General features: G+C 37.9%; 1 protein-coding gene across 1 annotated transcript; it reads left to right on the plus strand.

The window, feature by feature from the left end:
• The first annotated feature begins 1726 nt into the window (after window positions 1-1726).
• Window positions 1727-14875, plus strand: pcolceb (procollagen C-endopeptidase enhancer b). The gene is given in 10 exon segments (XM_036596256.1): window positions 1727-1859; window positions 1861-1904; window positions 6425-6533; window positions 7976-8234; window positions 8486-8610; window positions 9161-9297; window positions 11933-12546; window positions 13203-13283; window positions 13862-14032; window positions 14238-14875. Coding segments are annotated over 10 exon segments (1716 nt in total). The 5' UTR covers window positions 1727-1814; the 3' UTR covers window positions 14369-14875.
• The last annotated feature ends 3855 nt before the right edge of the window (window positions 14876-18730 follow it).

Below are 18730 nucleotides of genomic sequence, written 5' to 3' on the forward strand. Positions count from 1 at the left end.
TACCTGGATGGGAAAAACTTTCTGCAATTGAATAAAGATAAAACAGAGATTCTTTTATTTCGGAATAGCAATGAGAGGGACAGACTAGTTTAATTTAAGAGCCATAAAATCTAAAGAAATAGTATGTAACCTTGGTGTATTAGCATTTATGTCAAAGCAGTGACTAAATCAGCATTTTATCACCTTAAGAATATCAACAAGATCAGAGATTTTCTAACTAAACTAGACCTGGAGAAACTCATCCATGCTTTTATTTCTAGGAGAATCGATTACTGTAATGGTCTTCTAATCGGACTCCCCAAAAAGACAATCAAAAACCTTCAGATGATTCAAAATGCTGCTGCCAGAGTCTCATTAGGAGTCCTTATACTGGCTTCCAGTAGACTTAAAGGTGCTTTTACTGGTCTATAAATCACCCTATAATGTAGGGTCAGCATATTTATCTGATACATTGCAGTGCTTTGAGCTGAGCAGAACTCTCAGATCACTAGAAATTAGTCAGTTAGTCCTGCGGAAGGTGAAGACTAAACATGGAGAAACAGCGTTTAGCTACTATGCTGCTCTTAAATGGATCTAGTGGACAAAGAGCATTAGACACTAAACTTTTAAATCCAGGCTTTAAATGACTTTGCATTTTCTCATTTGTAAAGCACTTTGAATAACAGCAGAGTATGTAAGGTGCTATACAACTAAAAAAGAAAAGGAAACATAATCTCCATGATGGAGGACCTGTCGGAAATGGTCCTTTAAAGACTCTTTTAGGATCCTTTACTGCACCAGCACCATGCCATCACTGTTAGAACAAAACTTGTTTGTCAATTTTTGATTTGCAGAATTTGAAAATGGCTGCTGCCCTTTTTCCATGATGAATGGAGCAATAAAAAGCTCCAAAATTACTTGGAAAAAGAAATCTTGCTCCATTAACTTCTATTGAAAGTTAAGAATGTTTTTTTTTCTTCTCCTGTAAATTTACCACTTTGGTGATACAAGGCTTTGTTCCAACAGTGATGATACAGTGCTGCAAATAACCTTTTAAAAAGAGTTCTACTTGACCAAAAAGGGTACTACTGCTGTTACAAGTCATGGAACCTTTTAGTACTATATAGAACCCTTTTTTGTGAAGAATGAAGTAAACAAAAAAAGACTAAAATGAAAAGAAACCATATTTTAAACACAGGGCTTCCACTGTAGTAGAGGTCTCCATTAAAATGCATTTACAGGTTGAAAGCCTTCCTGTTAAATGTATGAAGTGGGTTCAGAGTGGCTCTATTCAGAGAGAGAGAGAGAGAAAAGGGCAGAGAGCCAATAGGAAAAGAGTTAAGCACTTACTCCTGCAGTGTGGACTTTCACTCCCACATACAAACATCAGTGTTCACTATCACTGTTTGAATACTGGATCCTTGACCATTTAACAAACACAGGGAGACACAGCACACAGTCCAAACACACAGCTTTCCCCACAAATCACACTTACATATACAAGCCTGTGGAAAAGCCAGACACAATAAACAGGCTTGGATTAGATGCATGTTTGGGTGTTTTGATTTAATTGTTTTTTTTTCTTCATCCTTCTATCCAGTGCCATCTGGGGGCCATTCCTACATTTCCACTCCTCTTTTCCCTTCACTCCTTCCCTTCCCTTCCCTTCCCTTCTCTCTCTCTCTCTCTCCTCTCTCTCTCTCTCTCTCACTTTCCTCATCTCAATCCTGCATTTATGAAGCCTCCTCCTCTCTCCTCCTCCACGTCCCTGAAGTCTCCTCCTCTCTGCCGTGTTCTGTCACTCTGTCCTCGTCTGTTCCTCTCTGAAAGGAAGGATGAGGGGTGGTGTGAGTGTGTGGTGTTTGGGCCTGTTGTTTTTGGGGGTTGCGATGGGTTCACGGACAAAGCCAGACCAACTTCACCAGGTAAGAGTATGTGTGGGTATGTGTGGGTGCGAATGCATGCATGCACTAAGCAGGTATTCATGTTGCCCTGTTTATGTTTATATATGTGTGCGCGAGGGTGTGTGTGTATGTGTGTGTGTGTGTGTGTGTGTACGTGTGTGTGTTGGACTGGGTGCTCACTGTATAACTGTTACAACTGTTTGAACTCCTTGTGTTCCTTAAAAAGTTCTCCAAAAAGTTTAATTCTGTCTGTCTTTGCCACTACCGTCTTAAAACACCTGCTTCACCAGAATTATCTGAAAGAGACTGCATTCTAAAATGTAAAGGGAAAAGTATTAAATAACAACACACCTACCTGTGTTACCCTTTTTAACACATCTGTGTTCATTTTAAGCACAAAATGAGCATTGTACTTTGAATTTTGCTTGTGAACACTCAAACATCAGTAGACAAAGTTGACCAGATCTGTACTTGAGTAAAAGAAGAAATACTCTCGGTGAAAGACTTTACTGAAGGGCAGTGCTCATAAGGTATAAACTTTTTTAAAGGCCTATTCCATCAAGCTGATGAGGCGAAATGACATTAAAAAGACTAATACAGTCTTTATGAGAACTGGCACTTGATGAATCAGCCTTTATAGATGTTTATGTAGGTTTATATCAGTTGTCGTGAAAGGCTGATGTTTTTCATGTGGCCGTACAAATGCTGCTCTTCAGTAAAGTGAGTAAAAGTACAGATATTCTGTATTAAGTAAAAGTACAAAACTACTGGTTTGTGAATGTAGTCAAAAATACTTTGAAGTATTTGAAATTTTGTCTTCTTGTCTGGAGTCACGCAGGTCTAAATCGAATTTGTTCATAACAAAATATCACCAATGTCAGTCATTTTACATTTGATTCTTTCACATATTACATTCACAAACTAGTACTTGTACTTTTACTTAAGTAATATTTTATCAGAGTATTTCTACTTTTACTCAAGTACAGAACTACTATTCTTTGACCACCCAGGTTAAAAGTAAAGATTTCTAACCAGTTCTTGACTTGGATGTACAGTCTTATGAAAAGCTTTTAGGACCTTTATGTTATGTGGAGGTTCTTTAAACTATAAAGAGGTTTGGTTCACATTTAAAAAAGAAAAATATTTCTTTACAGAATGAAGGTTCTTTAAGGAACCAATGTACAAGATATTCATTTTTCAGCATCAGGAAAAAAGCAGAAAACATCTATTTTGCAAAAAATTACATTAACAACTAAACATAATATCCTATTTTTCAGCACACTCTGCTTTAATTGCAGTGTGCATTCTTTTCAGGAGACTTTCTTTCAGTTTTTCAGAGAAATCTGCAGAGATATTTTTCACACCTCCAAAGTTCAGTCTTAGAAGTTGGTTTCATTTTCTGCTCCACATTTCAAGTAACCCTAAACATATTCAATGATGCTGAGGTCTGGACTCTGAGGTGAACGGTTCTGAACAACAGCTTCTCTTCTTTTTTGTCTATTTCCTCTTCTCAGTAATGGCTTCTTGAGAGCTACACATCCTTTAAGACTCATTGCATTGAGTTGGATTTTCTCAGATCTGAAGTACGAGTGGAGCTTTGATTTTTTCCTCTCTCTCAAAGATGAAAGCTATAAGTACTGTTTATCTGATGGTGACAGTTACGGTGGTCTACCAGATCTTACACGGTTGTTAGTCCCATTTTCTCTATAACTTTCAACAATTCTGTGTTTCCACTTGTTTGTCTTATATCTAATCTCCTCTTTTTGAGGAGATCAGATATAAAACAGTCCACTTGCATAAGACAGGGGTCTTATGTATGTGGACTGTTTTATATCTAATCTCCTAAAAATATATATCCTCTGAAAAGTGAACTGCAACTGAGAACAGACAATTTCTCTTGAAGTTTAAAAAAGAAAAAAACACAACAGCTGGCAGTTCTCACTGACTTCTGTTCCTTAAAAAACTCCTCCAAAGAAAGACCCATTTGTAACGCATAAATTAGGAAAAACAGTAGAGTTCACAATGGGGCTCTAGGCCGCTTTGCGATGCTTATGCCAAGCAGCATGTTTGTGGGTAAATGGGGTGGTGTTCCAGCCAAAGCACCACATCTGAGTCTCAGTGCAGTTATAGCTGAATGTGTGAAAGGCCTTAAAAAGCCGAGTCTGTTTGATAACAGCGCAGCTTTTGATTAAGCATGAACCTGTTTGATGTAGATCTGAAACTGAGCTGTTTTATATCTTTTGAAGCATTTATGCGTGAGGGAGTGTATGATGGACGAGCGTGTGTATGTGTGTGAGTTCACTCAGTGAAGATTTTATGAGGCCCCTAATTGGCAGTTTAGCAAATAACTCCTCAGTGTTGTGTTTTATTTCAAGGAAAATGCCTTAAAATTCATTACATGGAAACAAGTACATCACTCACTTAAATGAAACCGCTCAAAGTAAAACGAGACATGTATGTGTGGTATCTGTCTTAAAAAGAGAGATGAGGTTTCCTCTGTTGAGGGTGTTGGGACAGTATTGGAAATATGTCTTCAAAAAAAAAAAAAACGAAGTATCTGTATTTAGTCCACATAACATTTTAAAAGGCAGTATTCAGAAAAGTTACTTTTTACATTTTACATTTTTAGAAGAAAACTTTTAAAATTGTTATCTAAAAGAACACTGTCAATGCTTGATTATTAACTATTTTAGCTAAGAACTGTTTTTATGTTTGTTAAATGTTTATTTTTACCACAAGTAATGTGTTCTCTGCACACATGGCACACATCTATGTGCTTAATTGGAGTTTCTGGTGGGACTTTTCAGGCAGGCAAACTTATGTTAATCCATAGATTAACAATGTGCTTGTCGCTGTCGGACAGTGTTGACGACCGCACCGTCATAATACATTTTAAGTCGTGCTTTCACAAGTTGTAAGATTGATTTGGACATTTCTTTCAGTTAAATCCCACTCTGTCAACATTACCACCAACATTCAGCCCCCATTCTCCCAAGACGTTCTCATTACGAGATGTTTGACCCCGCGAGACTGATGTAGTGGACATGCTCATGAGTGATAAGCTTAGCATAGGTGTTGTACTGGACTCATGCATCTGTTTTACATTTATGTGGAATATGACAACTCACGTATCACAAAAGATACGAATCTATATCTTTTATGTGGATTCAAAGTAAAGTAAAGACGTTTTGCCATCTCTTGTAAAGTTACCATTTTGGAGATACTTGTTTTAATTTGGAAAGAGATGACACTGTGATGTGGACAGTGCTCACAAGAAACTGGACATCTCAAAGTTCTGGTCCATAACTCAGCTTTGCTTGACTTAACCCGGAAAACACAGTTCTCAGGCTAGCTTACCACTCTTACTGTTAGCTGGTTCTCTCTAGCTTGCTACAACAATGCACAGCCCTGGCAGTTCCTAGGCCTACCCTTCACAACAAAAGCCCATGCAAAAGAAGCAAGCACGCAAATTGCTAGTGAATCACACAAATGAATAATAAAATTAACATGCACAAACATTTTCTGAATAGGCTACTTATTACTTTAATACTAAACAGAACATAGGCGTGCTCTCACGCCACAATATGTAACCATTTTTATGTGTTGGAAAAATGTTACTAAATACATTTAGTCAGTATGTGAAATACCCCCTGGTATTTGGGGGTTCCCATGTGGGCTGGCTACTCCAGAATTTGCTGGCTGCTAACTTACTTGCCATAGCGGTGCTGATGCTAGCTTCACTGGCAGCAAAATGTTTATTTCAACTTCTCTTTTGGTATTGCCTTTTTCTAATTTGGTAATGCACATTTCCACACATTAACTGAGATCTTACACATCCAATCCTTTGTCTTCAGTTTGAGAAATGAGTAACAATTCACTCTTTTCACCAAACTTGGGAAACTGGGCAAGCTATCAGATTTACACATTTGCTTTGGTATATTGTAAAGTTTTTCAGAGGTATACTGGGCATAGTTTCAGTTGCTAGGCTATAATTAACCCATTGGGTAACCCATTTTACTACAGCGCCACCTTGAGGCAGACCACTGCTCTCTAGCTAGTTAAGAACACCAAAGACAGAAGTTCACAGAAGCTCCACCCTAAACAGTGACATTACGCTGAATTTATATTTAAGCGTCTATTTTTCCTGAACGAACAGCATCATGTAATAGGTTAATTGTCAGGGATCCCACTCAGAATTTAGATTTTAAGACATTTGGGGGTCCAAGAGGTTAATTAGGGGGTTCCAGACCCGCCCCCCCCAGCACCCCTTGTATTTTTCCCAACTCTGTCTCTTGGTGAAGTGACTGAGCTCACATCATGCTGGTCAGAGTTAACCGTCTGCGTGTCTGTACTTGTGCGTGTTTGTGTGTAAGTCCACCTTCCTAGATTGCCACTGTTGGTGCCAACACTGCTGCCAACACTGCTGCCACGTGCAGAGATTTTTTCTCCAAACATAGTAAATGATGCTCTCCTCTCTCTCTCTCTCTCTCTCTCTCTCTCTCTCTCTCTCTCTCTCTCTCTCTCTCTCTCTCTTTCTGTAGGCCTGTCTTCCTGTGTGGGGGTCATTTAGTAACAGACTCAGGTTTTGTGGCTAGTGAAGATTTCCCCACTCACTACAAACCCAACTCTAAATGCACCTGGTACATCACTGTGAGTTCCTCCTCTCTCATCTCTCTCCCTCTTATCTCTGTAATAACACATTTATCACAGCTGTAGAAACATAATTACACATATACAGAACTGTGCAAAAGTCTTAGACATCTGAAAAAATTATATGTAAAGCTGTTTAACTGGGCAGCAAACCTTTACTGGTTCAAAAACACTGACATTAGAATAAATACAAATTACCAAAAAACAATACACTGTGATTTGATGATTTGATGTGTGTATTAGCTTAACCATTTCCAGACCTCTCCTCGTAGCAGTCCTGTATTTACAGTTACCAGCCAATATCTGCTTCAAATAATCAGTCTTTTGTTAAATTAAATCAAACGTGCTTTTGATGAAATTCAACGTATCCATACAGCTAGAAGTCAGGAACCAACCCTGATCTTCTAACTGTATTCTGATATTCAATATCGTAATAAGTTGTTTATTGCATATAAATTACATATAAACATTTTCCTGCGTCTGTGATGCGGATGTTACTCACACCTCTCAGAACTAAGAAATGAATTCTAAACACAACAGCCTTACTGTTATTTTACCATTCACAACAGTTTTAAAGGTGATTTTGGAAGGTTTCTTCCTTTCTTTTTGGTGAAATGGATGCTTCAAAAGTAAGCTTCCACTGGACACAGAACTGCACCCAGTGTCTTGTGCAACTGCAAGCATAAAACAGTTCAATGACATCATGTCTTTGAGTAATTGTATGGTTTATGCAAAACTATTTTAACATATTCACTGAAATTTTAAGCATTGTGTTATTTAGCTATTGGCTTGCTAGTTAGTATTTTGGTTGTGGTAGTGTCAGTTTCCTGAGTTCCTCGGCCTGAGAGAGAGAAGCAAAGCAAAGCTGTAAAGCAGTGGTTCTCAGTCCTGGTTCTGAAGTGTCACTGCTCTCTGCATGTTGTAGTGTTTTCACATTCACTTCACCTTAGAAAGGGCTGAGAGCAGGAGATTCTAAAATATGCAGATCAGTGTTATTTAGGACCAAGACTGACCAGAACCACTACCCATAACATTCAAACAATTGTAATTTTTTAAATGTAACTGTTAAATTATTTCTAAAATCTTCAAAATAGTTCTAAAATAATACTTTCCCAGGTCTTAACTTGAGATGGGAAAAATATTACAGATGGAGTATACTGACCTGCTGCATTAGCAGTACATTAGAGTTTCTAAAACAGGGGTGCCCAAACTTTTTTCCTCAGAGAAAGGGGTGAGGTTAGGGTAACTTTCTCACAGTCCAACTTTGGGCAGCCCTGTTTTAAAAGCAATGCTGCAGACTTTTTTTTGTTTTGTGCTCCATAGAAGCTCATAGGTGGTCATTTTTTTGCCATTTCTGACTTTAGAACCATGCATTTCACAAAAATCCCCAAAATCATTTAAACTAAGTCTTCAAAAAAGAAAATAAATCTTTTTTTTTGCAGGTCCCAGAAGGTCAAGTGGTCATGCTCCAGTTCAGAATCTTTGATCTTGAGGCTGACCCCACCTGTCGCTATGACTACGTGGATGTGTATAACGGTCACTCGTACACGGTACAGAAACTGGGCCGTTTCTGTGGAACGTTCCGGCCGGGAGCACTCATCTCCACCTCCAACACCATGATGGTGGAGATGGTGTCTGACTCCAGCAGAGGAGGAAGAGGATTCCTGGCCTTCTTCAGTGGAGGAAAACCGCACGTGGATGGTTGGACATTTGGTTTGCTGCACTGTTGATTTTCTGTCATCAGTACTACCATTGTTTTTAATCTTTCTCACACCAAAGCTCTCTTTCTTTCCTCTCTCCCTCACTCTCTTTTTCTCTCTTATATGGTTTTCCCTCATTATCTCTTTCCTCTCTCATTTTCTTGTTGTCTCACTTATTCTTTCTTTCTTTCTTGCTCTTCCTCCCTCCCTCTCTCTTTCTTCTCACTCTGTTATCTCTCTGTCTCTCTGTAGAGAATCAGTTCTGTGGAGGCAAATTAACTAAGCCTGAGGGTTCCGTGAAGACTCCGAACTGGCCGGACTCTCATTACCCAGCAGGCATCAGCTGCTCTTGGCACATCACCGTGGCAACCAACATGGTCAGCATGCTGAGCCTCACTTCACGCCTCTTTCTCTCGTGTCGGCTCTTTCTTGGTTTCTTGGTTTCTTGGCTGTGTGAATTTGATTTATGTTCTTCTCTGTTGGTTTTAACAGCAGCTGTTAGATTAGATCTGATTTGACAAGAGAACATTTGAACTGGTTTATTGGTTTGTGTGAGTGTGAGTGTGTATGTGGTTGTTCATATGAACATATATGTGTGTGTGTGTGTGTGTGTTTGTGTGTGTGTGTATACATGTATGTATGTGTGCGTTGCCTGAGACTGAGAGACCCCATTGAAAGTGTGTGTTTATGGAGCAAGAGCGAGAGAGAGTGAGAGAGAGAGATAGAGGGCGAGAGAGTTTCATAAAACGTTGTATGAAAGACTCTTTATGCCTGTAGCTGCTACGCCTTTTCCTTTCATAGTAACTCAATGCTGTACATACAGTTACATAACTACATAGCACAGCTATGTGCATTAAGACCAACACTATAGGCAAACCTGCATGTGCTTGTTTGTGTTTGTTTATGTGCATGTAATCATTCCTGCAGGTGATTGAGGTGAAGTTTGAAAAGCTGGACATTGAGGCAGATATGTACTGTCGCTACGACTATGTGGCGCTGTTTAACGGAGGGGAGTCGGACGATTCTCGACGTATAGGCAAGTTCTGTGGAGAGAGAGTGCCAGGGTGAGTCATTCCTCAAAATTTTTAACCCCTAACATGGCCAGGGCTCACCGGTGGGCCCAAAGTTTTAGTACACACTTCTATAACCTGAGAACAGCTCCACCAGTTTGCACTGAAGTCCTTGTAGTTCCTGAACAAGCTTTAGTATGTAATAAGCCTGGGATTTTAAGGGGTTAAAGTTATTTTTAGAGCAGCATGTCTGGACATGTGTAAGAGCATGCTCCTCTCTCTGAGAATGTGGTAGCTACTGATGCCCCATAACAGGAAAAGGAAGGCTGTTTTTGTTTGCGCTGGGTCAGCAGCATAGTGGGAAGATTTTGTAAATTTTGTGGACGTTTTGTTTCCCACTGTTTCTCAAACCTAGCTTTTTTTAAACCATACGCTATACAAAAAAAACCTGAAAGCTCACCACTGTGCCTACGTGTGCCACTGGTAGATAACTTGCATTGTACATAAAATACTGTTTAAATGTTCTACACCATCAAATGATAAGTAAAGTTATTTATCTGGGCAGTAAACATTTAGTTGTTCAAAAACAAATACTACTACTACATTAGAAAAATATAAATAAATAAACAACACCTTGTCATTATGTGTCTGTCAGTGTGTTGACTTAACTACTTACAAACACATATAGATGGTCATCTTGAACATCTACTCATGTCATGCATAATCTGGATATGTACACATCAGTATTCTATCCCCTGTGTACCCTGCATTTCATTTATCTACCTCAGACTCATAAATTGCACAAATGGAAATGTGTAAAAACTGTACATATCATAGCTTTTTATTTCATAACTATATTACTGTGCATAACTACTGGAAATTGTGCCATAGTGGTGTATATTGTGTATATGTGTCTATATTTAGAGGCTAATGTGTGTGTATACATATATATATATATATATATATATATATATATATATATGTGTATATATATATATATATATATATATATATGTATACACGCACATTAGCCTCTAAATATATATCTATATATATCACATTTACACAGGTGCAAAATTTACACACATTTACACCTAAGATTTCCACTTACTTTCGCACCTGTGTAAATGTGAAATGACAATAAAGCTGATTTGTTTTGATTTGATTTGATTTTATTTGACCTCTCCTCGAGGAAGTCCATTATTTACAATGAACAGTCAATACCTGCTTCAGCCAATCAGTTTTTCCTTCAGTCCTTCATTAAATTAAATCGGGGTGCTGCTAAAGGAATTTAACAAATGCATGCAATGGCTGGGCTGCACAGGGAAGTCAAGCACCAAAAGTTTGTTCTTTAACCAAAATAAAACAAGAAATGTAACGTTACATCATGTTTAACATGTAAAAAACAAGCTTACTGTCCAGATTAAAATTTTAAACAATTTTAACAGCTGCCTAAGACTTATGCAAAGTACTCTATATGACTTTTATTTACACTGCTCACGCAAACTGGGGACACCTTACTTGCAGTCCCTGGTATGCAACCCCCTATGAAAATGATGTATGTTGTTAGGTGTTGACAACATATTCCAAAACATACACTGGGGTCCAAATGTCTGAGACTGCTAGTGAAAATGCTTCTATTTAACATTCCTTGATAATTTAATACACAATTTATTATATTATCAGCATAACAGATAGAGAGAAAAGTAAAATCTATGAGAAATTTACATGAACTTCAAAAATATATCAATATTTGCTATGTCCTTCCTCTGCTTCAATGACAGTGAGCACTCACGCTGGCATGGACTCCACAAGTTTGTGCAACAGTTTCTGATGAGTAGATCAAATCGATGAAAGAGATAGGACTAAAAACATCTGACCTTTTGGAACAAAGGCCTTAACATGTTTAATGCCACGAATGAATAGTGACCTGCTTATAACATTTCTTTGTTTTTAATTTTTTTTTTTTTATTCTAAAAAAATCTGTTTATTTCCAGTTACAAAACAATCCCAAATTTTCCCAAAATCCCACATTTTCAATATGGTCTTAAACTTTTGGACCCACTATAACTAGAATGTATTATAACATGTTTTCAACAAATTATTTTTTGTATGGGGTAATTGAACATCAAATTCAAATCTCTTTAGGTCTTTCCATTTTTCTTTGCAAAAATGCAGAACTGAAGAAACAACTTACAAAAGCACTGCTTTGGGAACAATGTCAAACATGTGCTTTTAACAAAAAACTGGAAAAGATTCTTCTTTATAATAAGGAAGACATTTAAATGAACTTGAAGCTGAGTGTTTTAATATGTAGTATTAGTTAATTAATTAGTTAATTTATGTTAAACCTTTGCAGGTATTTTTCTTACTTACTTGAAAAGTAATAGTAAAACATAAAACAGTATTCTGACTTTTTTAAAAACACAGTGCAGTGTATTCAATACTAAGCTGGGGTACCTGGATCAAAAAGAGTATCACTAATAATCACTTTGTGTGCAATTATGCACTTTTTTTCTATATGTGTACACCGTTTCTGCAAAATGTGTCTCTGAAAGGAACTAAATACTAGGCTAAAGTATTATGAAGTTGTGCTAAAGTAAATGCTAAAGATGTATAGAACACAGTCTGAATGAAAGCAGTAGTATCAACAATACTAACATTTTATCATGCTTTCTCTTTGCCACAGAGGGATCGTGAGCAATGGGAATGAATTGTTGGTGCAGTTTGTGTCTGACCTGAGTGTGACAGGCTCAGGCTTCATGTTGCACTACTCCAGCATCCCCCGAGGCTCCCGAACCCCCACAGCAGACCTGGATACAGTACCTGGAGCAAGAGTTGACCCTCTACCTGTTATCCCCACTGCTAGACCAGCTGGACCTGCTAGACCTGCGTCTAAACCCAGAACAACACCCAAGCCTAAGTTGGTTGTTAAACCTAAAGCGACACCTAAACCTCCGTCTAGGCCACCGAAGCCTAAGCCCCCCAGACCAGCTCCTCCCAAGCCAGCGGTCAGGTCTACAAGCAAGCCGAAACCAGCAAGACCCACACCCAAACCCAAGCCCAGACCTGCACAGAGGCCTGCAGCTAGGGTCACACCAAAACCTGCAGTAAAACCAACACTGAAGCCTAAGACTAAACCAACACCAAAGCCTAAGGTTAAACCAACGCTGAAGCCTGGGGTTAAGTCCACAGCTAAACCACTTTCTAGGCCAGCAAAGCCAACACCTGCATCTAGAGCCAAGCCTGGAGTGAAAACATCACCTAAACCAAAGACCACAGGCACAACAGGAACCAAGAAAAGTGAGTAGATCTGAGCTGTAGTGGTTTTCTTTAGAATCAGTTTTATTTCACCAAGTATGGTCCACATGTGAGGAGTCTGTCTTGGCAAACATGCGCATGTATGACATTAACCAGACAAATACGCAAGAGTGCTAGCACATATTCAACATGACATATTAAAGTAAACATGTATAATAACTAAAATGAAAGATGAGAAATTAGATCTAATAAGAGTTTGGAATCTCTTACTGTTATTTTATTCTATATTAACTTATTCAGTGTGGACTTAAACACTAGACAACAGAAGGCATTTCAAGATTTGATATTTCACATTTTTTTGGGAACATCAAGAAGTTATTGATCACTATGTTTCAAATTCTAAATTCTGGATGTTCATTTCATTCCCTGTGTTTTACAGCACTTTCAGCCATTATGGATCATGTACAGCTTTGTTCATCATTCTGGACACATTTAACATTTCTGTATATTTTACAGCGTCCAACTAATTAGTTGAAAGTTATGAAATTGTAACATAGTAGCACTGCAACAGAATCATTTTGTGCATGTATCAGTTACAGAACTGTTTTTCTGGTATTCACGAAATTGATTTTGCTGTACATACATGACGAATCTGAGGAGACGTGTGTGATAAGCTCATTCATCTCTGTTCTCCTCAGCACCAGTAGGAGATCCACAGTGTGCACAGCCATGCAAGAGGACCGGCACTCTTCTGACCAGCTTCTGTCCCAGCCACTTCGGTAAAACTGCTCCTTATAGACCTCTCACTTTTGTCACTTCTCACTATTAGAGTCAGTTTCAAACCTGTTAATCTAGACTTTCCAACAGAGACAGTGCTGACATTTAGTTACCAACTAAAGATACTGATAATACAATTCGTGTAAATGGTCGCTGTCTAGATAAAGCCTCATATCTCCACAAGGTAGCTTTACAGGAGAATCGGTCTATAAATTCTACTGGAAGTTATGGAAGAATTTCTTTCATATACATACTTAGAAATTACAGAAATTATCTTTGGTCATCTTTTAAAAATGTGCTAGATGTGTATTACTGTGTAGTTTTGTATATATACTTCTGAATTTCAGTTCATTTCTATATGCTTAGTAATGGCATTATCTTTTCTCTGTCTGTCTGTAAACACTTGCTTAACACTCTACACTGACACATCAAAGAGATTTTGCCTTTGGTTGTATGTGAAAGATATGCCAGATATTCATATACTTCTAAATTTCTAAATTTTGATCAAATTCTATACACACAATAAGGGCATTATCATTATATCATGCTCTCACACCCCAAACTCTTTTTTCTCTCTCAGTGGTGACGGGCAAGATCACTTCGCTTACCCCAGGCTCCGGTGGCAGTGTTGATGTGGACGTGTCCATTATCAAAGCCTATAAAACAGGCCGACTTAAAATCACCAAAAGAGGACCCATCATGTCCATCACTCTAACTGCTCCCTGCTCGAAATGTCCCGCTCTACGTAAAGGTACATCACACTGATCTCTAACAGCTTGCTTAGAAAACGTTTTATGCAACTGATGCCATATAGCTTTCAGGACAAGGAAAAGCATTATTTTTATTAAATATTTATATATATATATATTCAAATATATTCATTCATTTAAATGAAAACACTTTGTTTGGTTTGTGGCTAAGTGTCAGTCTAACTATCTGATTCTTTATCATTTCAGGAGTTAACTATGTGCTGATGGGTCAGGTGAATGAAGAGGGGCGTGGCATTCTGAACCCATCCAGCTTTGTCCTTCTTTATAAGGCAGTTCATGACAAGGCACTGGTCAATCTTGCAAAGAAACCATGCTGACCTCACCTTTACTCTACCAATCAACAGGTTAGAAGCCAGTATTAATCATCCTGAAGTATAACAGTCAGAATCAAAGTCATATTACAACTATTAACAAATAAATCACTAGTATAAGAGTTTTCAACAGACTGTCAGTCATCCTGGAGGAATGAAAAGAGTCTTCACTTTTAAGTGTTATTGACCTCAACATGCAATTCAGGTCTCAATGGAATATCAAAGACATAAGATGTCTGTATACTTCTATGTTCATGAAGGGTAAAACAGTAAGACTGCATTGATTCAAATGTTGTGAACTGTTCTTAAATGTTCACCTATAAAGCAAAATCAGGGTTTGTTCTTATATCTTTTCAGACTTTCTGACAGATTTAAGTCACCTTTCAAAATATGTGGTGATATATAAAAGTACACTGTTGTGTTGTGTTTTTGTGCTACACAGACATCATGATATAAAACGTATTTTTCTTTTTAAATTATAAAAATTCTGTGATTAAAGGATTTTAACTACGATTTTAAGTACATGCTTTTGCTTTACATCAGTTGTTTATTAAAAAGTGCTAAAAAGGAACATGAATAAGCTTCCCTACATATGAAAACACTAGTGTTTAATTATCTATACTGTTTAATTTAGCTATACACTCTTTAAAAAGAGGGTTCTTCAAGGGTTCTTTAGTAAAGAAAATGGTACTATATAGAACCATGAACACTCAAAGAACTCAGAGGGTTCTTTGCATTATGAAAGGGTTTTTGAGATTGATGGAAAATGTGGTTTTCACCTTTTTGAAAAGGGTTCTATACAGCACCAAAAAAGTTCCACTATTGTTGCAAACCAAAGAACACTTTTTGGTACTATATAGAACTCTTTTTGCTAAGAGTGTTGTAAAAATGTAAAAAAAATCTGTTGTTCATGTTACTAAATGAGTTTATCAGAGTCGGCCTAAAACATACCTATTCAATCTTTTTCCCCGGTGAGGCCTCCGTCCCAGTTTTTAAGAACTTGAGCACCCTTCAACAAAAACACACTCACTAACAAACTACTGCACTATATACTTACACTCTTAAACTCTTTAGTAAAGAAAATGGTTCTATATAGAACCATGAACACTCAAAGAACCTTTTGCATGATTAAAGAGTTCATCAGAGTTCATTCTTTGCATCGTGCAAGAATTCTTCAGATTGATGAAAAACATGCTATAGATGGTTTTACATAGAACCTTTTTGAAAAGGGTTCTATATAGCACCCCAAAAAGGTTCTTCTATAGTGATGATGTCAAGCTTGTAACGCACCATTTTGGATGCTATATAGAAGCCTTCTCAAAAAGGTCCTCTATAGACCCCTCTACATCGCACATTTTCCATCAGTCTGAAGACCCCTTTCATAATGCAAAGAACCCTTATCATGGGTTCTTTGAGTGTTCATGGCTCTATATAAAACCATTTTCTTTACTAAAGAACCATTGAAGCACCATCTTTTTTAAGAGTGTATAAAAACAGGTTCTTTTGGAAATTAAACGTTCCATTTTGGAAAGGCAGCTAACTGACCTGCTGCCACTAACTCCCACTAACTTGAAATGAAATTTGACAATTTATTAACTGAATGAAATGAACTAACATTACTATACTTAATGAGAAATAAGTCAGTTTCACAGATCACAAAATTAAAAATAGTCTCAATATAAAGTCTTTTTAATGTAATTTTTTGCTGTTTTCCCATTTCACCCCTCACCTGCGCCCTCCTACAATTCCTTTACACCCCACAAGGGGTCGAGCCCAGTCCTAAATGGCTCACTTGCAGTCCGCAGGGCTAAAGGCTCCATTTGGTTCAGGGCTTTTGAGTAGCTATGGCCCAGATTATAATCAGTCATTAGGAACTGAGGCCTAGTTCAATGTCTCCATCTAGTGGATGAGATGGATGGTGCCGCATGCAACGAAGTCCAGTGTTGGAATGAAGTCAAAACAATAAGTAATGGAAAATGACTATCTCTCATCATCACTAAGACTCATTCATTCAGTCTCTCTCTCTCTCCTTTCCCACACTGCTGTCTATTTTTACCATTCCACACTCATTCCGCTCTACTATAGCATCCCTTAGTGTTATGTTACTGTGAGATGGGGGCAGGGGGTGAGACAGAGAGAGAGAGAGAGAGAGAGAGAGAGAGAAAGAGAGAGAATCTAAACTGTAAAAAATTATGCAGCTTTAAAATATAAAAAAGTAAGTAAACCGGGTTAACTTGAAATTTTGAGTTAATTGGACTTAATAAGTTGACAAATATAAAACATAATTATTCCTCTGTTAATATTAATAATCCACTAAGGTCAGAATTTCAAGTTAACCTGGTTTACTCACTTTTTTAGGTTTCAAAGCTGTATGACTTTTTACAGTGTATGAATGTGGAGTGTGTTTTTGTGTATGAGACACTGAAAGTGGGTTAACTGTGAAACAGTATGTGTGTATGAATGAGAGAGAGAGAGAGAGAGAGAGAGAGAGAGAGTGTGTGTATAAGACAGAGTGAAAGTGAAAGAAGGGTCAGGTGTGAAAGAGTATGTGTATGTGTGTGTGTGTGTGTGTGAGAGAGAGAGAGCAAGATAGAGAGAGAGAGAGAGAGAGAGAGAGAGAGACAGACAGTGAGTGAGTGGGAGGTTGTTCTGACAAAACATTGAGTCTGTCAGCTGCTCCTGTAACTCAGCACAACTGAATCACCTACACACACACACACACACACACACAAATGCAAATCTACACAAATGGGCACCTGCACAATGAAGAGCTGAGGACAGACAACAGCCATCTTATCTCTGCTCTGAGAATATCTGTAAACATTTTAATTATCCACAATGCCCTCAAGTGAGTTCTGCACTTCTGCCACATTCTGTACATTAAAACAAAAGACGTAAGAACTAAAATCGCCATAATAATTACAGACATCACCTCTCTGATATCGGGTATCTGTAGGCCTATATCAGCAGAAAATGCTGGATGGGATATCAGACGGAAGAGAAGAATGAATCCAATCCAATCCTGTAACAAATCTAGTCTGAGTAGCACACGCTCACACTCTGTGATGTGGTGATGTTAGCTTTGGGGTGGCAGAGTGTTTGAGTAGCTTCAGCATGATAGCCTACTTTTGGATGCTCATCTGAAGTGAAGTGCTTCATTTAAAAATAGCTGATTTTGAAGCTTCGTAGTGTCGGATCAGTAGGCCTGTCACAATTATTACATAATTGCCTGATCGCAATTATGTAAGCTGATCACAATCATTTTCTATGTCTGTTAAAGGGAAATTCCACAGATTTTTCAAAAATTCTACATAATTAAATGGTTGTCATTAAGAGTGGCTTGATGTGAAACGCTCTATTGCCGAGTCAAAGTTGTTCACAGTAGTGGTGTTAGAAACCAGACGTCTGAAGAGTTTAATGCCTCTAAAAGCTCCCTCACAGAAAGGTTTCACAGGAAGTGGTTAGATATATGCTGTCTGATGTCTGATGCCAGTTTTGTACTAAAGTTTTGCCTTAAAATGTATTTTAATCTCTCTATTTTAATCTATTCATAGCGGAGGGGTACCTGCGGGGCATTGTGAGGCAAAATAGTCTCCAAAGAAGATTTTCCACTATTTTACTATTATCATCATTACATATAAAAACTCAGAAGGCATGTGTAGGTTCACTGGTGGTTTTGGATGCTAAATAAAATGGCTGTATTTGTGTATTATTCCTATCACCACCACAGTAAAGAAATCTGTTTCTCTACAATGAACCATTTTACATCAAACCACTCTGCATGACTGTGTTTACATCTCAAAGCACTAAATAAATCAGAGATTTTGATAAATTAGTGGAATTCCCCTCTAAGTTTCACAGGAACACTCTACCGCAAGGAAACCGCTACAAAACACCGACATATGACACTGACATACATAAGATTTATAAAGGCTTATTCGAAGAAGTGGTAGTTGTCATAAAGGCTCTTTGGTCAGTTCTGATATCCTTTTACCTCAGAAAGTGTTATGATAGCTGATGCTTGTAGGAATAAGCCTTTATAAATGGTTATGTAAGTTTATGTCAGCTGTCATGAAAGGCTTATGCAGATGTCATGCAGCATGAAAAACACCACCCTTCAGTAAAGTATTACTGCGTTCAGAATCACGTTTACGTCGCAACAAAGACGGTCAGTTTTCATCATTGGGTTGAAGCAAATACACGTAAATAAAAGATAGCAGAAATTTCATGGCGACATGTCACAGGTCTTATGAAAAACAACAAAAGTCCTAACTACTGGCTCGTGCTTGACACCTTTAGAGGGCAGCACTCAGTAATGTTTGTTTTCCTGAGCTCTGTGTCATCAGTCAAACTGTGTCATCAGAGCTA

Source organism: Colossoma macropomum, unplaced genomic scaffold (genome assembly GCF_904425465.1).
Source record: "Colossoma macropomum unplaced genomic scaffold, Colossoma_macropomum, whole genome shotgun sequence".
NCBI classification, from domain to species: domain Eukaryota; kingdom Metazoa; phylum Chordata; class Actinopteri; order Characiformes; family Serrasalmidae; genus Colossoma; species Colossoma macropomum.